Source organism: Azolla caroliniana, unplaced genomic scaffold, assembly GCF_043228905.1.
Source record: "Azolla caroliniana isolate FFs.n. ecotype wild unplaced genomic scaffold, voAzoCaro1.0.p SCAF_20, whole genome shotgun sequence".
NCBI classification, from domain to species: Eukaryota; Viridiplantae; Streptophyta; class Polypodiopsida; order Salviniales; family Salviniaceae; genus Azolla; species Azolla caroliniana.
Window position 1 is genome coordinate 15,043,395 of NW_028230455.1, and position 24,187 is coordinate 15,067,581.

The following is a 24,187-nucleotide window of genomic DNA, read 5'->3' on the forward strand; positions in this document are numbered from 1 at the left end:
CCTCATCATCACTAGCAACCAATGCATTGTCTTCATCCAATTCTTATCTTGTCGACATTATCAAGTGCAGGAGTAGACGTGCTTGGTAGATTCTTTCTTCTCCGCTTTATACTTGTGCCTTCAACATTCTTAACCATCTCTAAAGAGTACTTCCCAATAAACGCATCTTTGGAAGAGGTATGATACCAATGAACCACAATAGATTTTACTTGATTACCTTCATGATCCTTAATAATTTCAATGATTTTGGCAATCCAGAAGAGATGGCCCAACTTATCACCCCCAGCTAATGTTGCAACTAACATACTAACTTGTAGCTCATGTAGATTGCCTTACCACCTTGCCTCTGCAACATGCGATAATCTTGGTCCCACGTAAATATCTCTTTGTCATGGATGAACTAGATTATTTAATTCAAGATTATCTAGTGGTTGTAATGGAGTCGTGCTCACTGCTCGCCATTGATGGGCCACCAAGCGCCCATTCGAATTGACTTTGTACTGGCTCGTAACTTGTAAAGTGGTTATCTTTTTTTTTCCAAAACTGTAAAGTGGTTATCTAATATTGTATGTTGATGATTTAAGAAGACATCCCACCAAGCCACATCCTGATCACCAGTGTACTTTTTGGTTCGCTCAATATTTTTCTGTGTTTCCTCAAGGCACCGCATCCAATATATCTTTTGCTCTTCAATTGAACTACCAACAACCAATCTTTTATGGTTGTCATATGGAATTTGCTCGGCACCATAGATTATTGCATTTGGGAAATGCAATAACAGCCTACATCCATCTTGTGGCTCCCATTGCGAACTAGATGAGTATTGTTTGGCATACATCATGGTCTTGTTGTGACCAATCACACTTTTTTGGATGAGGACATGGTTAAAACTTATATTATTAAGCGGAGCAAGAACCCTACATCCATTCCCATCACCATCCACACAAAAGCGTTTGAAATCATATACTTCATCTAGATGTTGCACATCTTAATCTTTTTCAAAATACCCTTGTCTACTAACATGCTCAAATAACCAAACATAGTTGAGTTCTTGTTTTCTCTCGCCATGTTGTCAAGTTGCACGTATAGTATTGTTGGGAGTAAACTTTACCAACTCTGCATAACTCTTTGCATGAATGTCACTATAAGATTAGGGTCGTTGTGGATATTTGGATAAGTCAGGAACACTTGAGGCCTTATTGTCTGACAATACAGAAGACATCCTAATAAGTGCATTTGCATTAGACATTCATCTCCAACATCCTTGGGCAACCTTCAAAAACGTGGCAAACAAGTTTTGTTCTGATCCATACCATCTATAATCAAGCACATATATATTTTTAGCGATTGAAGTGCTTTTTGACGATGGTGCATAGCTTTAGATCTTTCCAACGCCTGGCTTTCTCGATGTTCTCTCAATAAATTCTTATATTTTGTTATTTCTTCATCTGTTTTCCCACTCTTTGCCATGCTCTTTTAAACTCACGCATATAGAGCAATCACCCATCTAAACCTTGCGGGTTATGACCACATTGTTAAACTTAGATCTCCATAAACGATTATTAAAATACCGATATTGTATTTAAGGTACACTTTCCAATAACATGTGATCCTTATACACTTGGTATACCTCACGACGAGTGAAGTTATCTGACAAATGTAACCTTCCGGTGGTGGGCATAACATCACATTGCTTCGAGAAACATATCTCCATTCATCTAACAACATGTCGCCCAATTAGACCCTTACATGTAGATTTTGTATTTTTGAAAGGTATTGACCACCCCTTAAGTAATTGATGTTGAATTCTTTGTAGCCTCATGTTCCCGATGCTATTGGAAATTTTAAAAGAAACTCGACAACTCTTCATAGTAAGTGAAAGGTACTATTACACGTGCTGAAAACATGACATTGCCAGATGGTCCTTAACAAGTTGCATAGTGGCAATCAAGAATGTATCTTATTCATCGCCATTAAAAGAAAAATACTTTTGTCACAACCCCCGCAAGTTTGCCTTTCCAAATTTTGATAGACAAAGGCTCCCACAACATACCTTGCATACATCAATTGCAATATGGTTATCGATTAACACTCACTTGTCGAGGAAGTCTTCGAAAATTTAGAGGATTGTTGACACAGTCATCATCAACATTTGATAAACTAAACTTGTCATGATTTGTATCTACTTTAATATTTCTTATTTTACCTAAGTTAAAAGGCTCTATTGAAAAAAGAGATGTCGAACTTTGCTCTCGATCGTCGTTTGATTTTATATGGCACCGTTTATTATTAACATGGTTATATTCCTCGATTGAGAATAACGAGTTATCAGATAATTTAAAAGGCTCATTAGAAAACAGAGAATGTTTACTCAAGTTTGATGACATTTTGAGTAAGGCTAATTAAGATCAACTAAGTCCAAAATAGGGTCAAGTTAAGTTCTATAATAAGCATCATGTCCAAAAACATTTTTGTTTATTTTAAATAATTTTAAAAAAATAAAATAGAAAACAAAATTATATAAGGGAAAGTCATCTTCTCATTGTCATTATCGCGTTCAAGCAATAGAAGAGCACAAGAGCATAGAGCAACCAAGACTTCCAGTTTTCGCCTCCCGAGTCAAGTCGACAACAATGTCAGCAACATGGACAAGGTAAAGAAGATTGCCAAGTATGTTTTCTAAACTATATTTTTTGATTCTTCAAAGATTCCTTTTTGGGTTTCTGATAATTTCTTTCAATGGGAACTCGATGCACTGGATCGAGTTCCCGTTGAAATGGGGGACTTTCAACCAGAACTCGATGTGCACTGCATCAAGTTCTCATTGAAAGGGTCATGTCATGATATGGCAAGACTCAAACCCATGACCTTAGGTTATATGGGTCGAGCTCTTGACCATTAGAGCATCTATTGTAATACATAAGATATTATTTTCATTTACATTTTATTATAGGAAATTAGTGTATATTCCAGATTTCTTTGGAACATTCTAGAAGCTTCAGGATTACTCCTGAAAACACTATAAAAGAGGGCACTAGGCATTATATTGAACCAAATTGGTTCAACGCTAGTCTTAGGCCTTTTAGCCACCATTGTATATTCTCATCATATAATACATATCTTTCTTATCATCACTCACTCTCTCTCTCTCTCTCTCTCTTTCTCTCCGTCTCGCTCACTTCTTCCTTCTCTCGAAGAAGTTCCACACCTCTCATAGTACTAATCCTTCGTTTAGTACTAATTCCTTTTCTGTCTCAGTACTGTTCCTGACAGTTTGAACTAATTTCTCCTACCTTCTGTCTCTCTCATTTCCTACTAATCTTTTATTCCTCTTTGCTTTCATCCCATGGCCACTGTTAGCACTGAAGAATATCAATCTCTTTTCTCGGAATTTCAATGCTTGAAGGAGAAGTTCCATGCTTTGGAACAAGAAAACCAACGGTTGCTGGGGGATATTCAGCAAATCTCCTTTGAAAAGCAGCAAACGCAACAACAGCATGGGGAACTTGCGTTACGCGTGCAACAACTCGAAGCAACCATTGTAGCGATGCAACAACAAGGGCCCGGAACACAAGGGATTCATAAAGAACCCAAGATTGGCCTTCCCACGAAGTTCGATGGAACGCGATCGTAGTTTAGAGGGTTCCTTAACCAGGTACGATTAGTTATTCAAATGCATCCTTCCCGATATCCCACCGATGCATCACGAGTGGGTTTAGTAGGCACTTTGTTAAGTGGCTCAACGTTGTCATGGTTCGCTCCACTATTAGAAAAGGAATCTCCGTTACTCAACAATTTTGAAGAGTTTCTAGGTGAGTTTAAAGCATGTTTCGGAGATACTGACAGCATTAGGACCGCAATCAACAAAATCCGGCGATTACGCCAAGGTGACCGTCTAGCCTCCGCATACGCTGCAGATTTTCGCCTACTCGCCGCCGATATCCCTTGGGATGATCACGCGTTGATGGAGCAATTCCGTTATGGTTTACGCAACGACGTCAAGGATTTACTCTTGACCTTCCTCGAAAAGCCAAAGTCCTTAACAGAAGCAATCAGTCGTGTGGTGAGATGTGACAACCGCCTCTTTGAGCGACGTTCGGAACGACAGCTACAGATGCCGAGGGCCAGATCAGAGCCCACCTACGCCTCAGTGGTAGCAAGACCTTTTTCGAGGGAGTCATATAATGCGCCTCCAGCGAATACTCCGACTCCGATGGATATTGACACTACACGTCGTCGAGGGCGATTATCTGAAGAAGGAAAGCAGCGACGCTATACAAATCGACTATGTCTTTACTGCGGTGGACCAGGACATATCGCAATAAATTGCCCCCATAGGCCAAGAAGACAGGTAAACCAAATAGTCGCTAGTTCTAATTGTACTAAACCCGAGCCTATTTCAGTAGGGATATCTGATAGTCCTAATAGTACTAATATCCCAGATCTAGCAAACAAATTTGATGTCCTTAGTCAGTTAGAAGAAGAGTTAAACGACTAAGTCCAGCCAAAATAGGAGCCGTTTGGTTGGACAACCCTTGATCTGTGCAACCCATTAGTGGTTCCATTCCCTCTAAGCAAGTTAGTGATGTGTTCGTAGCCCAAGTAATAGTTAGTACTAAAAGTACCCCTCCAGTACATGTCCTAGCACTCCTAGATTCCGGAGCTAACTCTTGCTTTATGGATAAGAAATTTGCTCAAGCTCATAAGATATCCCTAGGAAAACTCCAGTGTCCAGCCTCTGTAGTAGTCATTGATGGACGTCCCATTGCTTCCGGAAATATCATAGAAGAGTCAGAGCCCATTAATATTGTCCTAGATAACTTAGCATGTGTAGTATCATTTAATATTATTAGTATCCCAGAACCGTGGTTCGAGTTACATAACCTAGACATAGATTGGAGAACAAGAGAAATCCAGTGTCGACAAACCCAAGGGTCAACTCAGAAGATGGCAACCATTTCGCTACGTTAGTTGCGTAAAGAAGGGCGCAAGGAGGAAATGTTCCTCTTTGCAATATCAGTAAACCCCTCCAGCACCACTAAAGAAGAATCCACCGTTCAACTTCCCGAGAAGTATCGTCGTTACGCCAATGTGTTCGATAAAGTACAAGCCAACACACTTCCTCATCATCGACCGTACGATTGCCCCATCGATTTACAACCGGGAAAAGAGCCGCCATGGGGACCGATCTACAATTTGTCACCAACCGAGCTGGAAGTCCTTCGGGCCTATATAGAGGAGAATTTGGAAAATGGTTTCATTCGGCATTCGAAATCTCCAGCCGGCGCCACCATTTTCTTCGTCAAGAAAAAAGATGGATCGCTTCGTCTCGTTGTAGATTACCGTGGCTTGAATAAGGTTACAATCAGGAATAGGTATGCTCTTCCCCTTATCTCAAGTCTTTTAGAACGGATCAATGGTGCCAGGTTCTTCACAAAGATCGATTTATGGGGAGCATATAACCTCATACGGATCCGACCAGGAGACGAATGGAAGACCGCGTTTCGCACCAGATATGGGCACTTCGAGTATACGGTCATGCCGTTCGGCCTCACTAATGCGCTGGCAGTCTTCCAGCACATGGCTAATGATATATTCCGAGATCTATTGGATGATTGTTTGGATAATCTACTGGTTTATTCAAAGACCCAAGAAGAACATGATTCTCATCTACTATTAGTACTAAAACGACTTCGAGAACATGGTTTGTATGCAAAGCTGGAAAAATGTAGTTTTGGGTGCAACCAAGTGGAATTTCTCGGCTACATCATTTCGTCAAAAGGCATCTCCATGGACCCAACTAATGTCAAAACGGTGGTGGAATGGCAGACTCCGCGTTCGGTGCGGGATGTGCAATGCTTCTTAGGCTTTGCCAATTTTTACCAGAAGTTCATACAAGATTACTCAAAGATCGTTCTACCTCTCACACAACTTACCAAGAAGGGACAACCGTTCATCTGGTCTGAAGAAACGGACATGGCTTTCGAGAGTCTTAAAAAGGCATTTACATCGGCTCCAATTCTAGCTCATGTCAATCCGGAAAAACCATTCATTATCGAAGCTGACGCATCGGATTTTGCATTGGGGAGCATTCTGTCACAACAGGGGAATGATGAGAAGCTACATCCTGTGGCTTTTCACTCACGCAAGTTTGACGCCGCCGAAATCAACTACGAAATTCATGATAAGGAGCTATTGGCAATAGTGGATTCTTTTATGCAATGGAGGCATTTTCTGGAGGGATCCTCTCATCTAGTCACCGTATTTAGTGACCACAAGAATCTTGCCTACTTTCAGGATGCTCGTGTGTTGAATCGACGTCAAGCTCGGTGGGCCCACTTCCTCACGCGTTTCGACTTCAAAATTACATATCGTCCGGGGAGGCACCAAGGGAAGGCAGATGCATTATCACGGCATTCGTATCTAGCACCCCGTCCCGGCGAGCCAGCTTTCGATAACCAAAAACAAGTCATCTTGGGACCGGCTCAACTACAAGCAACACAGATCTTTGACATGCTTATGGATTCCCGCGTTATCGATACCATACATGAAGACTTGAAGACAGATGCATTCGCCCAAGCTATACTAGCACAAATTGATCCCTCTCGAGCGTCGTGTTCACAGTCGCAACCACCAGGTACGGACTATCGGGAATTCAAATACCATGATGGATTACTCTTCTTTAAAGATCTTTTGTATGTTCCTAATGGTTATTGCGGCCTTCGAGTAGTACAAAACTGTCATGACACATATACAGTTGGGCATTTTGGTAGTACTAAAACATTACATTTAGTACAACGAACATTCTGGTGGCCCTGTATGCGACAATTTGTCGAGGATTTTGTTCGGACTTGTGATACATGTTGCAGAGCGAAAATGCCAAGGCATCATCCATATGGTTTATTAGAACCATTACCAATTCCAAGCAAGCCGTGGCAATCCATTGCTCTAGACTTCATCACAGATCTTCCAGTCCCTAAGGGGTTCAATGTGATTCTAACGATGGTCGATCGATATATGAAGATGCCTCATTTCTTTCCATGTACTAAGGAGATCTCCAGTGAAGACACTGACGAAATTGTCATGCGTGAAGTATGTCGGCATCATGGACTTCTCGATAGTATCATCAGCGACCGTGGACCCCAGTTCGTGTCAAAATTCTGGAAGCACCTTTTTAACATGCTCAAGGTCACTTGTAACCTCTCCTCCGGCTACCACCCACAAACCGACGGCCAAGCTGAACGAACAAATCAAACGCTGGAGCAGTATCTGTGGTGCTTTCTCAGCTATCATCAAGATGACTGGGCAGATATTCTCCACTTCGCCAAATTTTCCTATAACAACTCTATCCACACATCCACTAAAGTTACGCCATTTTATGCTTATACAGGATGTCACCCCCGGTGGAGTATACTTGAAACCCCATAGGTGTCCACAAATCCGTGCGCGGAGGATCGTTTGGAGCAGTTATGCAAGATACAAGCGGATTTATCTTCTCATCTCCAGCAAGCTCAACAAACACACAAGGTGTACGCGGATCGTCATCGACTTCCATCCAGTTTTAATATTGGAGATCGGGTGTGGCTGCTACGACGACACATCAAGACTACTCGTCCATGTGAGAAGTTAGATTATCGGCGATTAGGTCCTTTCCGTATTATTGGACAGATTAATGATGTCGTTTTAAGTCTCGATCTACCTCCTCAACTTCGGATACATCCGGTGTTTCATAGTTCTCTCCTCGAACCCTACGCCGAGAGCACCATCCCAGGACGTCTTATCCAACCTCCACCCCCGATCGAGCTTGAAGATGGGCTGGAGTAAGAGGTTGCCGCCATCCTTGATTCCGAGATTGTTCGCAACAAGCTCTATTATCTAGTCGATTGGCTAGGCTATAGCCCCAACGAACGTACTTGGGAACCGATCGAGAATGTGACCAATGCTCGTGCTCTTCTTGAAGACTTCCATCGTCAATATCCACACAAACCAAGTTCTCAATCCAAGACGACTCGTGACACTCGTCGTTTTAAAGGGGGGATAGTGTCATGATATGGCAAGACTCGAACCCATGACCTTAGGTTATATGGGTCGAGCTCTTGACCATTAGAGCATCTACTGTAATACATAGAATATTATTTTCATTTACATTTTATTATAGGAAATTAGTGTATATTCCAGATTTCTCTGGAACATTCTAGAAGCTTCAGGATTACTCCTGAAAACACTATAAAAGAGGGCACTAGGCATTATATTGAACCAAATTGGTTCAACGCCAGTCTTAAGCCTTTTAGCCACCATTGTATATTCTCTTCATATAATACATATCTTTCTTATCATCACTCTCTCTCTCTCTCGATCTCTCTCTTTCTCTCCGTCTCGCTCACTTCTTCCTTCTCTCGAAGAAGTTCCACACCTCTCATAGTACTAATCCTTCGTTTAGTACTAATTCCTTTTCTGTCTCAGTACTGTTCCTGATAGGTCATATTTCAGGATCAATATACTAGAATTGGAGACTTTCTTACTTTTTTTTGTTTTTTTCTCAATGTTTTTTATGTAACATTACATTTAAAAATGGGTAATTTTCGCCTACTTTTGCAGAACTGTACCTTAGTTTTTAGGTTTACATTGTTTATTTTCAAGATTTTTGATATATCATTGTGTTATTACTTGTTGTTTTCAGTGAATCACGACAAAAACTCCCATCCTTCAAATTGAAGATTCCCTCCCCAATAAAAAACCTTCCAACACCATGCCCAAGCCTGACTCACGAAAAATGTTTATTGAGTTGGGAGGTGATGGGACTTCGAACACTTTAGGCGAAAAGAGTAGTGGGGAGCCTCGCCTGAAAAGCTACCCTCATATCGAGTGGACATTAATCTATACTGAGGAAGAAGGAGATTCTTTCCTTATTTTTGCGAAATTTGAAGGTGAGGGCAAGTTGCAGGTGGCGAAGACCTTCACCTACAGTCATGTAAAAAACATTGAATATGAGGACGACGACTCATCGAACCTCTTGTTCAATGTTGATAGCTCGGTGGGGATGCGTAGAGTTAGGATAGATGAACAAAATTTCGTAACTGACTCCTGCCAATCAAAGGCTTTGATAAAAGGTGTTGAAACCAAAAATAATTGGATTGTTGCTTTGCGCCCTCATATTAAGGGAGAGTTGATGGTCGCGCAAGCAACCACAGCACCAACATCTGACAATAAATCAAAACTGGAACATAAGAAGTACAAGAAAAGGTAGCAACTTGAGGAGGACGAGCCCGAGGTACTCAAGTTTGTGGAAGATGAGAAGGAAGATATCGAGCTCGAAGTCATTCCTCCAAGGGGGCACATTGCATCAGGAATACTCATCTTAGAGCAAAATTGGATTAGAGAAAACATTGTAAAGACAAAGCTTGTCAGTAAAGGACAACTATTTCACTTGTCGATCTCCTTTATTCAGAGGCCACCCATTGATCTTGTAACAGGAAGACGAGCTCTAGAAATAAGAGAGTCACATTCAATGCATGTGCAAAAGTTAAAAAGCAAAATGAAAATAAATCCACATGCCACTGTAGTGCCATTCTTAGTAATGGTAGACCATGATTACTGCCCAGTTGTTGTTGACTTTAAGTACAGTTCGGCTGATGACTACACATACTACGTGATTTGAGGATCCCACTCTGTTGAAGCAAACGAAAAAGGGAGACATGGGTGAGGTTAGAAAACTAAAAATATTAAAATGAAACAGATCAAGTGTACAATAATAATATTTTAATTAAGGCCGCTTCTACATTTTATAACATTTGTTTTGTTGCTTACTCATTAATGAAAGGGAAAAAATCGTCGATAACTCTGGAATTGTTCTAGAGATTACAAATGTTTTCGAATGCAGCACAAGGTAATGAAATTATTAACATTTCATTTGAATACCGTTCTTTTTCGTCGTGTGTGTTGAAAACAATGTCTTTTATAATGTAGGCCTTGCATATCTACATGGTGGATGTAACATCATCCATCAAGATGTGAAGAGCAGCAATATCTTATTATCCAACAACCTAGAAGGGAAAATGTCTGATTTTGGAATATCCAAAATCACATCCAATGATCCTAGTAATGCAGCAACAAGGATTGTTGGTACTATGGGATATCTAGATCCAAAGTAAGTACTTCTTAAACTATAGATAATTGCTAAAGTTAATTAGAAATGGTTATCTTAAAATGCTACCTATAACCAAAACATTACACTAGTTTAAGAAAAATATATTTTATCATATTGGCAATGTAAGGCTATGTATGACAAAGTTTTAATAATATTTGATTTTTCATTTTCTGTAACATAGGGATGCATCCACAATGGTGTTGACAGAGAAGGTGGACATATATAGCTTTGGGGTGGTTATGTTTGAAACCATATGTGGGCAGGTACTTGTGATGAAAGATCCAAAACAAAGACATAGAGACATACCCCTTGTTGAATGGGTAATCCACTCAGAAAATAATGTTAGAATCAAATAGAAATTTGAGAGAGTTGTTAAACTTAATTCCTTTTTGAATTTCTCAAGCAAGACCCTCATAAGAGCAAGGTATGATCCAAGAAGTTGTCGATGACCGGCTTAAAGATGAATATAATTTGTCATCTGTTTGGAAAGTTGCAGAGGTTGCCATGGCCTGCGTCCAAAGGGATGGGATTAACAGACCTACAATGTACACCGTTTGCAATGAGCTACGTGAAGCCATAAAAATAGAAGACCAATGGAGAAGTTTCTTCCTTACATATAAATGTCCAAGCTTGATGAGGAACAATATGGATGGGTACCGAAATTTAGATTTATATGCAGAATAAAGCTGGCAATGCATAACAATCTATGAGATAAATACGCAAGTCTTTGTCTTCAGCGTACAAGTACATATTATGGTCTAAAATGTATTATATTTAATATAGAGCCAGATCACGAATTTCTAAGCCAATAATTTGCAAAAGTAGATGATCCACCACAGTTGAATGTATGTTATATATTAGACTATAGTCTTCTATAGATTTCTTACCTTGATTTTGGTACAAATTTGTTAGGTCAGTATATCTATGCATAAATATTTGTTTCATTAAAAGGTAGTTGATGATAGAGATCGAAAAGTCAATGCTTCCCCATTGTGCTTTACCATGTAATGCCCACTCTTTCACAATGTAATTATATTCCATTTGTTCCTCAATATAATTTGCTTTAATAGAACTATTCTTTTTATGTTCAATTGGGTTTTCTTTTCCCAAAGTGAATTATACCTTAATTTTTAGTAGATCATAGCATAAAATATGTTCAGATTGTTAGAATTTAAGCAACATTTATTTACACATTGATATTAAGAGGATTCCACATACATCCAAACAACTTAACAATGTTTGATGCGAGAGTAGTTCAATACTGCCCATTAAACAAAATGTTTTTGACCTGTTTATGTCCTACACTAATTCTTTCCCAAAGTGAATTCTACCTTAATTTTTAGTAGATCATAGCATAAAATATGTTCAGATTGTTAGAATTCAAGCAACATTTATTTACACATTGATATTAAGAGGAGTCCACATACATCCAAACAACTTAACAATGTTTGATGCGAGAGTAGTTCAATACTGCCCATTAAACAAAATGTTTTTGACCTGTTTATGTCCTACACTAATTCTTTTGCAAAAAAACTTAAATACAGTTGTGTCATGACCCAAGGCTCAATTAGCAAGCCCATTGTTGCTAAACCTCACCATAAAGTGGTAGCTTAATTGTTTGTATTGTTTTAGCCACATTTCCACGCTTGATGTTATAAGATCATATGTTGCTCTCGTAGGATGAAAGTGGATGTATGAGTGAATGGTGGAACAATCAATGCCATGAGTGCAATGAAAGAACGATCAAACCCTAAAATTTTGGAAATGCTAGAAATCAATATATTGTGGGTCTTTTTTAAAAAACCTTGATGCATGCGGCACCTGTTTTTTGTTTTACGACCTATTGCCTGTTTATAATGACCTGACGTTTTTATATGAAAAGCATTCATAGTACATGTAAGTTGCATTATAGACATGAGCTTGCTTTTATGGTTTGTTTTGCGTTATTTGTCAAACTTCGTATAGAAATTCTACAAGAAGTGTGACAATGCTTACAAAATAGTTGATTATTTGTCAAACTTCTTATAGTTGAAGAACAAAGATTTAGATTTTTTTGAAAAAAGAATTTTTATTGTAGACTTTTGGGTTCATAGATTGGTATAATGTGGTAGGTTTATTCTTCAACGTGTAAATATATTTTCAAGAGATAATATATATATATATATATATATAGAGAGAGAGAGAGAGAGAGGAGGCGGGAGAGATAGAAATTGCAAATGTTGCACCTTGGGTGGATTGGCGGTTATAGGATGGTGCATGCATGTTACAGGTCACTACAAATATATTGTATCATCATTGGCTATCATCTAAAGCAGAAAATGTATGGAATGTATGTAGGTCAAATGCAAGGTGGTGGAAAATATTACAATGTGGTTGGCATCCCCATCAACCATTTCGTGCAAAGGTATTCATATGGACACTCATGATTGTTTGGCTGCCAATAGCTTTACCCTCAAAGAGATGAGGACTACGGTAAGGCACTTGTTTCTTTTGCACCATTCCATCGTTGGAGGGCAGTACACATAGGTTCATTACATGACCTATAGTGTGTACCATGTGGTCCATTAGAGATCTAAGTGCAGTTTGACTAATAAGCTGGAACGATGCTTTATATATCTTATGTGAGTTGGGCTCCTTCCTTCCATATTTTATAGCAACCAGCATGTGGCTCGGTTGACCACATCCAATCCATATAGTTGTCACTCTAGCACGTTCTATAATGATTAATTAGCTGTAATGATTAATGAGTTCTTTTGAAATTTTTTTAATGTTTGACTTACAATTTTGATGTGGCAATTCTTCCTTTTTCTTTTTCCCTGCATCGTTCATTCATCTACTATGATTTATTATGCCCCCTATAAATGAATGAAAAGTCCAAGCTAGATTTATGGACTCTACTATATAATCATTCTTCGAATGCAACTTACCTCCTTCCCCATAGATCGCTCTAATCCTCCAATACCACAATGGCGGCGGCGCTTTCTTGTCGTGTGTGGATCATGAATATCCTCCCCTTTCCGTACTTCATTCTGGGCATCACACTTCTCCAGATACTCCCCTCCACCCTGGCTCAAGAATCCGGTGGGTGCATTTGTTTTGTTTGGTATGTAGGAGCTGATGTGATTCATATCGTAATATGCTGAAAGTTGCTTGATTTCGCTAGGGTTCTTGAGCATCGATTGTGGGTCCTCGGCCACAGCTAAGTACGTCAACCCTTCCACTACGATCCAATGGCAGCCAGATGCCGTGATTTGGCCGGAAATTGGAGATTGGTCCGCCACCGCTAGCGTCAGCCCGCCTGCATCCATGGCAGAACAGACCCAATATGCCACACTGCGCTATTTCCCCACTACTAGTAAGGCCCTGAATCAGAGCAAGTTCTGCTACACCCTAGATGCCGTTGCCGGCAGCTATTACTTGATTCGTGCCTCCTTCTGGTTGGGCCTGAAGCAGTTGTACCCAACGCGCGTGAGCGGGCAGATCAGGTTCCGTGTGATAGTGGACAGTTATGAAGGCGTTGAGATTGTGATTAATGTACCTCAGAGCAATCCGTGGTTCGAAGAGTTGTACATCGGTGCGCAGAGTGGAAGGTCGAGCGTGTCTGTATGTCTTTCCGCAGCCTCCGACAGCAGTGACGTCCCGTTCATAAACTCTCTGGAGTTGCGTCCTCTGCCGTCCACAATGAAACCCGTAGAAATGATGAAGAGTACAAATTATGCGCTACGCACTGTCTGGCGAGAGGACTCGGGTGCCTTGTCTGCAGTTCCGCCGATCTTAAGGTGAGTAGTAGTTATCTGAAATCATACACTGGGATAAGCAGCTGGGAAGATTAATTCACCCCTCCCATCCTATTTCATGTGCTCTCCAGGTATCCCAATGATACCATTGATAGGTTCTGGTGGAGATTCAATAATTCTAACACAAACACATTCTGGACTACTGACACGGTGGCTAAGGGGAATTCTTATGATTTTCCTCCAGTGGCGGTGATGCAAACCAATTTCATCAATAACACTATCATCTTGAACCCAAGTACTCAAGCATCATCATCCGATGTGTTGACGGCTAGCACACTCTACGGAAGCCACTACTATTTCATGGCGTTATGGTTTGTTGAGTTCAATCCAAATGTTAACACCTCTGGACAGAGAGTGTTCAATGTCGCCATCAACGAGGAAGTCTTTAACAATGAGATCGACATCTACCGTACTGTTGGCGCCAACACAGCTCTTGAGGTCTACAGCCCGACAGATAGGCCATTGGGGCCTTATATAGACCGATTCGTAATTAAGATTGATGATTTCTCCTACGCTAGATATTATGCTAGTTTGGCTGCAGCTGAGATCTTCCAGCTGTTCGACAACCCCCTCAATACCACGACCTCCTCGTCTGACAGTACGTCGTCCTAATCCAATGAATTCCACTCCCTAAACAAAATTCCACTCGTCCTAATCAATAACTCCTTCATTGTGCATATAATTTGATTGCAGTTCTGGCTATACAAGATTTGGTTACAAGCAGCCTGCCAGCGTTACAAAGATTTATGGGGGACCCATGCTTACCGCTGCCATACAAGTACCCGTGGATCAATTGTGATCATGCGAACCAAAATCTACCGGCCAGAGTAACATCTATGTGCGTCTGAAACATTTATGTGCATATCTACATGCCGATTGCAAGCCCTCATCATTATTGTGATAAAATAGTTGTAATTTGTTTGATATAATTCATGCAGCTCCTTACCTAGCTATAGTCTAGTAGGGACTCTTGCGAGCAGTATCAACAACTTGGATCAACTTGTCACACTGTAAGACCATTTTATTTCTGATAATTATAGTGTTAATTGATAGTAGTAATATAATCACTTCACTGACTGCTATGGAGATGAAATTATACATTGGAAACATATATATTATTGACTCTTCTGTGCACAGCGTGTTGAGTGACAATAACTTGCAAGGGTCTTTGCCCAGCTTGAATAATTTGGTGAATCTTCAAACCTTGTAAGTTATTCCGTTATCTCTACTCCAGTACTATATAGAATTAAGTGGTATTTTACTCTGTCAGGAAAATTAGATTTATAATTATGTGGTATGTTGTTGGGAAAGGGTGCCAAAATACCAATGGACAACCAAGCACATAATCGATTTTATTTTCTCTGAATTACCGTGAATTAATAGGGGAATGTGCAAATAGTACAAAATCTCCATAGAACATTTAGGGTCATACCAATTAATTAAATTAAACTTTAAGACAGACACTTTAAGATGGCTACTAATAACAAAATCGACATCAAATATTACATCACTGCCATGGTAGAATCATGGCTTAATCAAGTTTTCATTAAACTTGGACTTAAATGAGAAACATTTACCACCAGAATTGGAAGACAAAGAGGATTGAAACCAATATATGTGTAGAGCACGTAACTGTTGTGAAGTTATGCGTGTGCGCATGAAATGTGAGTGGGAGCACTGAAGACCTAAACCTTGTAGGTGTCTTGTAGGTGTCGTGTTTGAGAATGTCAATGTTTTCCAAATTGTGTTGCTTCCGATCTCTCTCTTTCTTTTGCTAATCCCATCATTATCCTTTCTCTTACTTTCGCTAATCCCATCATTATCCTTTAGACCATCAATGCGAAATCTACATTGGTTGTCATCCTCCTCTATCACTCTTACACATTGGGTTCAACAACGATGTTGCCTAAAACACTCATGCACATGGATTGTGAGGAGAGCATTTTGACCTCTTTGTTCCACTCGTTGCGTGAATACTTTTCGTATGTCGCTACCGCACAAAGACCGAGATTGACACTCCAAGGACAACTTTAAGTTGCATGGCTTTATTTTCTTTACATTTGTGACATTGAGTAAGACACATCTTAGCCCAATACAAATGAGTAGAGATGAGAACGAGCGTGTGATGCATTCCAAAGTGCCTCACTAAGGGTGCATCTTGGCATTCAAAAATAATTCTCTTTTTGACCTCATGCAAATCTAGAACACAAAGCTTCCCATTATGGTAGAGCATATCATTAGCAATGTGGAAGCCTACGATCCCTTCAAGGATGATGTGATTTTTGTTCATGACTTAGTTCTTCTCTAGTGTCTGGCAAAAATTGTCATCAAGATACTTTCTTTGAAGGTGACCATACAGATTGAATGTTATTTCAGTAAAGTTAAAACATGTTAACTTTGATGATGTGACTGCATAAGTAATAGTGATATCATATGGAAAAATCAAAACCCTAGATTAGATCTACCTGTCCTGTCTTACGACCCTAGAATTTGTGTGGGGGCTTTAGGTATGGCTATACATATGAGGCCTATGTATCCTCATTAATGAAGCATTCGACTATGTCCAAACTCTGACCTTGCGGTGAACATACACTTTTGGCAAAATTCCAATACCATTTATGACTCAAAGCCATAGTGATGGTATGGGACGTCATTCAATGCTTAGATCTTTCTCAATCCCTTCACTTGGGGATGGTCGAGTGGATCGGCACCCTTCTTTACATTCTCATTTAACCCTCACAATTTTTACATCATGTGCAAAAAACAATGTTACAAACTATCAGGAGAGAGTTATGGTTATGTTCGTAACATGAATACTACAAAAAATTGTGCATGATAGCATCGAAAGACCATGAGGTGAAGACAATGCCAAATGTTACTTCCACCTTAAGCATAGATTACGCATTGCTATGTTGTTTGGAAAGCAAGGTAGCGTCTTGGTTTTTAGACTCTAGAGAATCATTCCACGCTACTTCAAAGAAAGGACTCCTCAAGATGAAACGTCGTTGGAAACCTTTGAGAGGTATATCATGGTGATGGTCCACCTTGTCTTAGTACTAGTAAAGGTGTATTTAAGATTAAGTTGAATGGATCCATGTGGGAGTTCAAGAATGTCAAGCATATTCCCAACCTGAGAAAGAACTTAATCTTATTAGGTGGATATGTATGCTAAATGTAGTGAACTTAGATTGGATGGGGTCGTTCGGCATGGCTTTACAATATTCATTGTAATATTGGACTACTTTGTATATTGCCTCTAGCCACTTCACTTTTAACACCAATGGAGGAAACTTTTTCATGAAAAAAAGAACTTAATCTTAGTAGGGAAATTGGCTAGCGAAGGCGACACACGGAAACTTGAATGCAGAGATATACATGCACCAACCAGAAGGTTTGTAATAAATAACAAAGGAAAACATTGTATAGAAACTCTAGACGCATTTGTATGGCCTAAAAGCAACCCCAAGGCAATGGTAAAGAAAGTTGATAGTTTAATGCACAAGGAAGGTTTCCAAATTGGCAATGTTGACCATTGTTGTTGTAACGTCAGAAGGTATTAGCTATATCATTATATTAGAATATGTCGATGATACGTTAGTAGTAGATTCAAGTATGGATGACATTAGAAGGTTAAAGCAACAATTTTCATTTAAGGAGTTTGATATCAAGGACTTGGCTAGGATTTAGCAAAGGCAATTCTTGAAATGCAAATTACAAAATATAAGCATAGAGGGATTTCGCAATTATCTCAATTGGAGTACATCAATCACGTTTTGCAGAGATATAAAATGGGTGATGCCAAGCCGGTTAGCACACCCTTGGAAATTCACTTTCACTTATACAACTATCAATCCCTTCAGAGAAAGGAAGAGAGAGGTTTCATGGTTAAGGTTCCTTATGCTTTAACCATTAGGAGTTTGATATATGTAACGGTTTGTACGAGACCAAATTTTGGCCATGCAATGGGAATTGTTAGTAGATATATGAAAAATCTAGGGAAAGCACATTGGGTGACACCATTAGATCCCTTGTCATATCTAGGAGACTAACCTTTTCTACTTTATCAATAGGGAGACACTATTAGATCTCTTTTGTGTGGTTTCATAGAACAACCTAATATGACCCATGCCTTGCATTTCAGTAATTTCTTGAGCCTAAAGTTGAAGGTCTCACCATTAGATCTCTTCAATGTGGCTTCGTAAAACAAGAACATAGAATGTAGTTGCTTGTAGTAAAGAATTTTAAGATATATATATGCGGCACCACAAAGAATTTTTTGCACTTTGGTAAGAGTAAGTTAAAAGAACAAGGTTACATAAGCACAAACTAACTACTGAAAAAGTTAATAGAAGGAATTGACATGGTTGTGAACTCCAAGATCGATCACATTTGCAATGACTAAGGATGATGCTAAAGCTTTCATTGATAGCAAACCAACCGAAATATGGGTTGACCACATTTCTAACTCAACTTTGACCTTGATAAGTTTTCCTAACGAGGGTATTGTTAAAGTAAACGTGCGGAAGCTTATGAGACAAAACCGGTTGTACCGGGTAACAACAGAATATTGAGAAGAAAGGTTTAATGGAAACCTTGCACAAGGGAGAGACAGATAGGGAGAAAAGCAAAAAGTTAATTCAAAATAATAACACTCTGTACCTAGAATGTGCTTAGAGAGCAGTTTTATACAAGTCCGTAAAGGACAGACAGAAGTACTGACAAGTACTTCAATGCTCATACGATCGTTTGATACTGACTCCCAAAAATATGCCTACGTAGCAGGCTAGATCCGTAGGCCTCCAATGGCCTACCGGTTTTAATCCAATACGGCTCTCCGATCTGGGTCCTGGTTCCAGATACGGTTGAGCTTGCTCACTCAACACTCCCCCTCAAGCTCAACTTGACGTCAGATCATGTTGTCAACATGTGTGATGGCCGGTTCTTCCGGCCGACCTCTTCTTGCGTCCTCCCGCCTTGCTCGCGCTCCTTGTCCGGTCTGGTTCCACTTCTCGCAACCCATCCGGTTCGATGCCCTCGACCTCGTTGGTCTACTTGTTTGCTCCATAGACCCACCTCAGCTCCTTCACTGTCATGAGTTCGACGCTTTTCAACCCGTCATCTCCTCCGTATCGGCGTCGACTTCTGTTGACTCCTCGGCAGTTTGGCTTCGAGTTGATCCGGCTCATCCGAATCAAACACTTCTTTCGAATATGGTGCATCCGATTTGTTCCATCTCTTTTCTGGATTGGCTGTCTCCAATCCGTCTCCCGTTTTCCGGCCTTTCACAACATGACCATGTCCGGGTCTTGGCCTTCTCCTTCCGGTCGGCTCTGTCCTTTTTTACTCTACCTCCACCGCCGCTTGTTCTGATATGTCGACTCTTCTAGTCGACTCAGCTTCCTTTTCCTTCTTATCTCCCCCTTTCTTGGTTCTTTCCTCTCTGGCCCCTTCTTTGGTGCCAATACTTGTTTCCTTTCGAACTCTCCCCCTCAAGTGGGTTTACCGTCGTCATCTTCGCCACCGGAGCAAAGGTCTCGTCGTAGTCGATTCCGTGGGTCTACGCGTATCCCTTCGCCAATAACCGGGCCTTATACTGGTTTACTGAACCGTCAGCATTGTACTTCACCTGATATACGCACTTACAATTGATCGGTCTACATTGTCGGGGAAGGTCAACCAGGTCCCAAGTGTCATCGGCATTGACTGCCCGCATTTCTGCTTCCATTGCGGCACGCCAATTTGCATCCTTTGCCTCTTCTGCATAGCTCTCCGGCTCATGCACTTCTGCCACTTTGGTCATGTACACATAGTGATGCGCCATGTACTCATTCTATCTGTACCTCTTTACGGGGTTCTTCTGGTGGGTTGATTGGCGTAACTTCTCGTTAGCCGGTTTGAGGCCCTTCTTGGCCGGTTCGAACTCCGTTTCTAAAGATCTGACTTCGTTCTATCCAGAGTCAAAATCACTTCGATTTGACTGTTCGTTGCCGATATCGTATTCCGACATCTTTTTCTTCCCTTTCTGTGTGCGCATGAACTGTCTCCTTTGTTCCTTGCGAGGGGAGAGCACGACAAAGTGTCCAGTACTCGCCGGTTCTTCATCCGACTTCCGACTCAGCCACTCATTTGGCTAACTTAGCTAGAATGAGATCAGACTCTCATCTAGAGTACTAAATCCTTCTTCACCTACTTAGGTCTCCTCCGGCTGACTGGCCTCATCCTCTAGAATCGGTTCGGAGTCGGACATCGGAGACAGCAGAGAGTACCATGATGTCAACTCATCAAATTCGACATCTCAGCGCACTCGAACTTGTTTTGTTCGGGGGTTATAACACTTGTACCCCTTTTGCTCATGTGAGTAGGCGACTAGTATGCATTTCTCCAACTTCGGATCCAGCTTGCTCCGTTTCTCATCCGGTACATGCACATAGGGTATGCTACCAAATATTTGAAGGTGCCTTAAATTCAGCTTCCTCCCGAAATATAGCTCATGTGCTGACACCTCGTCTCCGATCCGGTTTTGGATGTAGACGGTCGTGCGGACCATCTCAACCCAGTAGAATTTGGGCATACTTTTCTCCTTAAGCATTGCCTTCGTCGCGTCGACAATCGACCAGTTCTTTTGTTCCGGTGTGTACCTGCAACTGAATTCTCTCCAAATTTCTTTTTGATGTAGATAACTGTTGAATTGGTCGGAAAAAATTCCTTTCCGCCATCTAACCGCAGGCACTTGATCTTTCTTTCAATTTCGCATTCAACTAAGCTTTGAAGGTTCCGGAAACATTCAAAAACTTCACTTTTCCTCTCGATGAGATAAGTCTAACTGAGTCAGTTGTAGTCGTCAATGAAGGAGACGACATATCGACATATTTGAATGGATTAAGTCGAGATTGTTAGGGATCCGGTTTCGTTCGATGGGGAATGGAAGCCGATGTTGCTTCCGGAGTTGGCAGGATTCCCAAATTTGGGCTTTCCGGCCACTAAACTTTCGCAATATGAAAACAACTATTTTCAATTGCAGATCCTCAAAACTCTGGTAGTTAACGTGGCCAATCCACTTGTGCCAGAGATTGATGTCTGATTCAATCTTCTATCCTTTGGCAGACAAGGTGGTCCCGACGTCATTGGTGTTGAGGATAAACTTAATCCGGTCTCTGCGCCCTTACGCGATTATCTGGCCTTCTTCCTTGATGAAGCACCCGAGGTGCGTAAACCGCATCTGCATTACCTAGTCGACGATTTGTCTGACCGACACTACGTTCTTTGTGATTGTGGGAACGTGTAGCACGTTCATAAGTTTCCCTTTCTGTCCACCATGGCTCAAAGGAACTTCTTTGACATGCACGATCGGGTGAGGAGTATCGTCTCTGGTTTTGACAACTCCCAGTTGTTCCTATTTCTCTATGAATGAGAACCACTCTTCGTGGCTCGTCCTATGGTTAGATGCTTAGGAGTCAACATAGCACACTTCCTCCGATCTGGAAGTAGTCTTGTTCAATTGAGTTCACCTTGTGTTTCATCACGAAGACTGGCCCTTTTTCCGGTCTTCCCGGTTCCGGATCCTTCTGATCCTCCTGCGCAGTGTGAGCTTTGCCGGTTCCCTGGCCTGGCCTTGTTGGATCCGGATTTATTAGAATCGGCACGCTTCTTCCAGCACTTGCTCTCTCTATGGCCTTTCTTCGCACAGTACCAGCATTTTGTGTCGCCTTCAGTTGCTAGTTTCTGGTGCCACTTTGACTCCGCCTGCTTGTGGAGGGTCAGGAATGATTGTCGGCAGTGTCTTTGTGCCTCCGGTTCTGCTCTTGCGGGCCGCCTCCATTGCGTGCTGACCCACCTCCTCCTCCATGCCCACGGGTCCGATCCGCCTCTGTGTACAACATCCGGTTGTTGTCACAGAAATGAGGACCACATTTGAACTCTTGACCTCTTGTATATAGTCAAGTGTTGTGTTCTAACCAACACATCCAAATCCATGGTCATGTTATGTACATCTTAGTAGATTATTTGTAGATTATCTATTATAAGTTCTAGGAGTTTTTAGAAAGTTCTAGAAGTAGAAGGTTCTAAAGGGTTCTAGAATATTCTCCTGAATATCTAATGCATGTACTTCGACTCACAGTATAAATACTTGTAACCTCCTTGGTCCCTTTCAAGGGATTCAACACCAGTCATTGACACATCCATCTAGTATTCTAAGTTTACATTCCATCCTTGTCTCCTTCATCTTTCTCATTATTCTCTTATGTCGTTCCTAGTATCTTAAGTTCTTTGTGAGACTTGTCATTCGTGTTCCATCCGACTCCGCAATTCATGTGTCCAGGACAGTTTGAATCCCTTCCAACTAGAAGCATCACCCATCTTCGTCATCGCCCTTGCTTCTAGAGTTACCATCGTCACTATCCTTGCTTCAAGAGTTACCGTCATCAGCATCCCGTCGTTTCCTATCTTCCTCACCATCTCTATCTCCTAGTTTATTCTCATCGTTATCTCTATCTTTTAGCTTCTTATCATCTTCCATATCCCTATCTCTGCGTTTTTTTTCATTGTCATCCTTCTCCCTGTGTTTCCTGCCATTTTCATCTCTATCTATGTGTTTCTTATAATCATCATCCCTATCTATGTGTTTCTTATCATCTTTGTCCTGTCATTGTGTATTCTATCATCCTCTATATCTCTGCCTGTGTATTTCTTTTTATCCTCAATGTCTTGATCTTTGTGTTTCTTATCCTCTTCATCTATTTCTCTATTTCCATAATTGCCAGTCACATTCATTGCTTCCAGAGACACTTCCTCAACATCATTCTCTTCATTGCTTTTTCTTCAACATCTCTTGATGTCGTCATCAACACTACTTTGCCTAGCCCTCATCAACATCAAGTTTTCCAGTTCCCGGTGAGGACTGCACAGGGTCGCTCACCCCCGTTTGTGTTCCTGTCTCCAATGAGGACCGCACATGGTCGCTCACGCATGGTGGTTTTCATGCCTCCAATGAGGACTGTACATGGTCTCTCACGCTCGTTGGTGTTCCAGTTCCCGGTGAGGATTGCACATGGTCCCTCACGTTCGTTGGTGTCCGAGTTCCCGGTGAGAACCGCACATGGTCACTTGTTTGTATCTCCAGTGAGGATCGCACATGGTCACTCACTTCCGTTTGTGTTTGTATCTCCGGTGAGGATCGCACATGGTCACTCACTTCCGTTGGTGTTTCTATCTCCGGTGACGACCGCACGCGGTTGCTCACGCCCGTTGGTATTCCAGTCCGTGATGAGGACTGCACATGTTCACTCACGCCAGTTGGTGTTCCAGTCTATGGTGAGGACCGCACACGGTCGCTCACGCCCGTTGGTGTTCCAATTCCCTGTGAGGACCACATATGGTCGGTCACATCCGTTGGTGTTCCTGTCTCCGGTGAGGATTGCACATGGTTGTTCACTCATGTAGGTGTTGTAATCTCTGGTGAGGACCACACATGGTCGCTCACGCTCACGTTGGTGTTCCAGTCTCCGGTGATAACCATACATGGTCACTCACACTCATGTTGGTGTTCAAGTCTCCAGTGAGGATCACACATGGTCGCTCACGCTCACGTTGGTATTCCAGTCTCTGGTGAGGACCTAACATTGTTGCTCACGCTCACATTGGTGTCTAGTCTCCGGTGAGGACCACACATGGTTGCCCGCGTTCCTATTTCTGGTGAGGACTGCTCATGATCACTCACACCTCAACATACTTTGGTTTTCTCTTTCAGCTTACACGTACACCACATTTTTTAAAAGCGGGCCGTAAAGGGGAGTATAATGTCACAAACATGACGACAAGATTTGAACTCTTGACCTCTTGTATATAGTCAAGTGTTGTGTTCTAACCAACACATCCAAATATAAGGTCATGTGATGTACATCTTAGTAGATTATTAGTAGATTATCTATTTCAAGTTCTAGGAGTTTTTAGAACGTTCTAGAACTAGAAGGTTCTAAAAGGTTCTAGAATATTCTTTCGAATATTGTAATACATGCACTTCGACTCACAGTATAAATACTTGTAACCTCCTTAGTCCCTTTCAAGGGATTCAACACCAGTCATTGAAACATCAATCTAGTATTCTTCTTCCATTCTATCTTTGTCTCCTCCTTCATCTTTGTCTTTATTCTCTTATGTCGTTCCTAGCATCTTAAATTCCTTGTTAGCCTTGTCATTCGTGTTCCATCCAAGTCCGTGGTTTGTGTGTCCATCACTTATTGAA

The 24,187-nt window shown here is 41.2% G+C and overlaps 2 protein-coding genes across 2 annotated transcripts in view; both read left to right on the plus strand.

Moving 5' to 3' along the window:
* The first annotated feature begins 9,969 nt into the window (after window positions 1-9,969).
* LOC147851203 (putative receptor-like protein kinase At2g42960) lies at window positions 9,970-10,729 on the plus strand. Its single transcript, XM_087335880.1, has 2 exons — window positions 9,970-10,147; window positions 10,329-10,729. Exons 1-2 carry the CDS (start codon window positions 10,056-10,058, stop codon window positions 10,501-10,503), a joined length of 267 nt encoding a protein of 88 aa, XP_087192006.1. The 5' UTR covers window positions 9,970-10,055; the 3' UTR covers window positions 10,504-10,729.
* A 2,359-nt stretch (window positions 10,730-13,088) lies between these two features.
* Window positions 13,089-24,187, plus strand: part of LOC147851204 (putative LRR receptor-like serine/threonine-protein kinase At1g51820) — a 33,078-nt gene continuing 21,979 nt past the window's right edge. Inside the window, exons 1-5 of the mRNA XM_087335879.1 lie at window positions 13,089-13,228; window positions 13,311-13,926; window positions 14,016-14,542; window positions 14,638-14,782; window positions 14,883-14,954. Coding sequence (XP_087192005.1) covers window positions 13,114-13,228; window positions 13,311-13,926; window positions 14,016-14,542; window positions 14,638-14,782; window positions 14,883-14,954 — 1,475 coding nt within the window. The 5' untranslated portion in view covers window positions 13,089-13,113. The remainder of the gene's footprint in view (window positions 13,229-13,310; window positions 13,927-14,015; window positions 14,543-14,637; window positions 14,783-14,882; window positions 14,955-24,187) is intronic.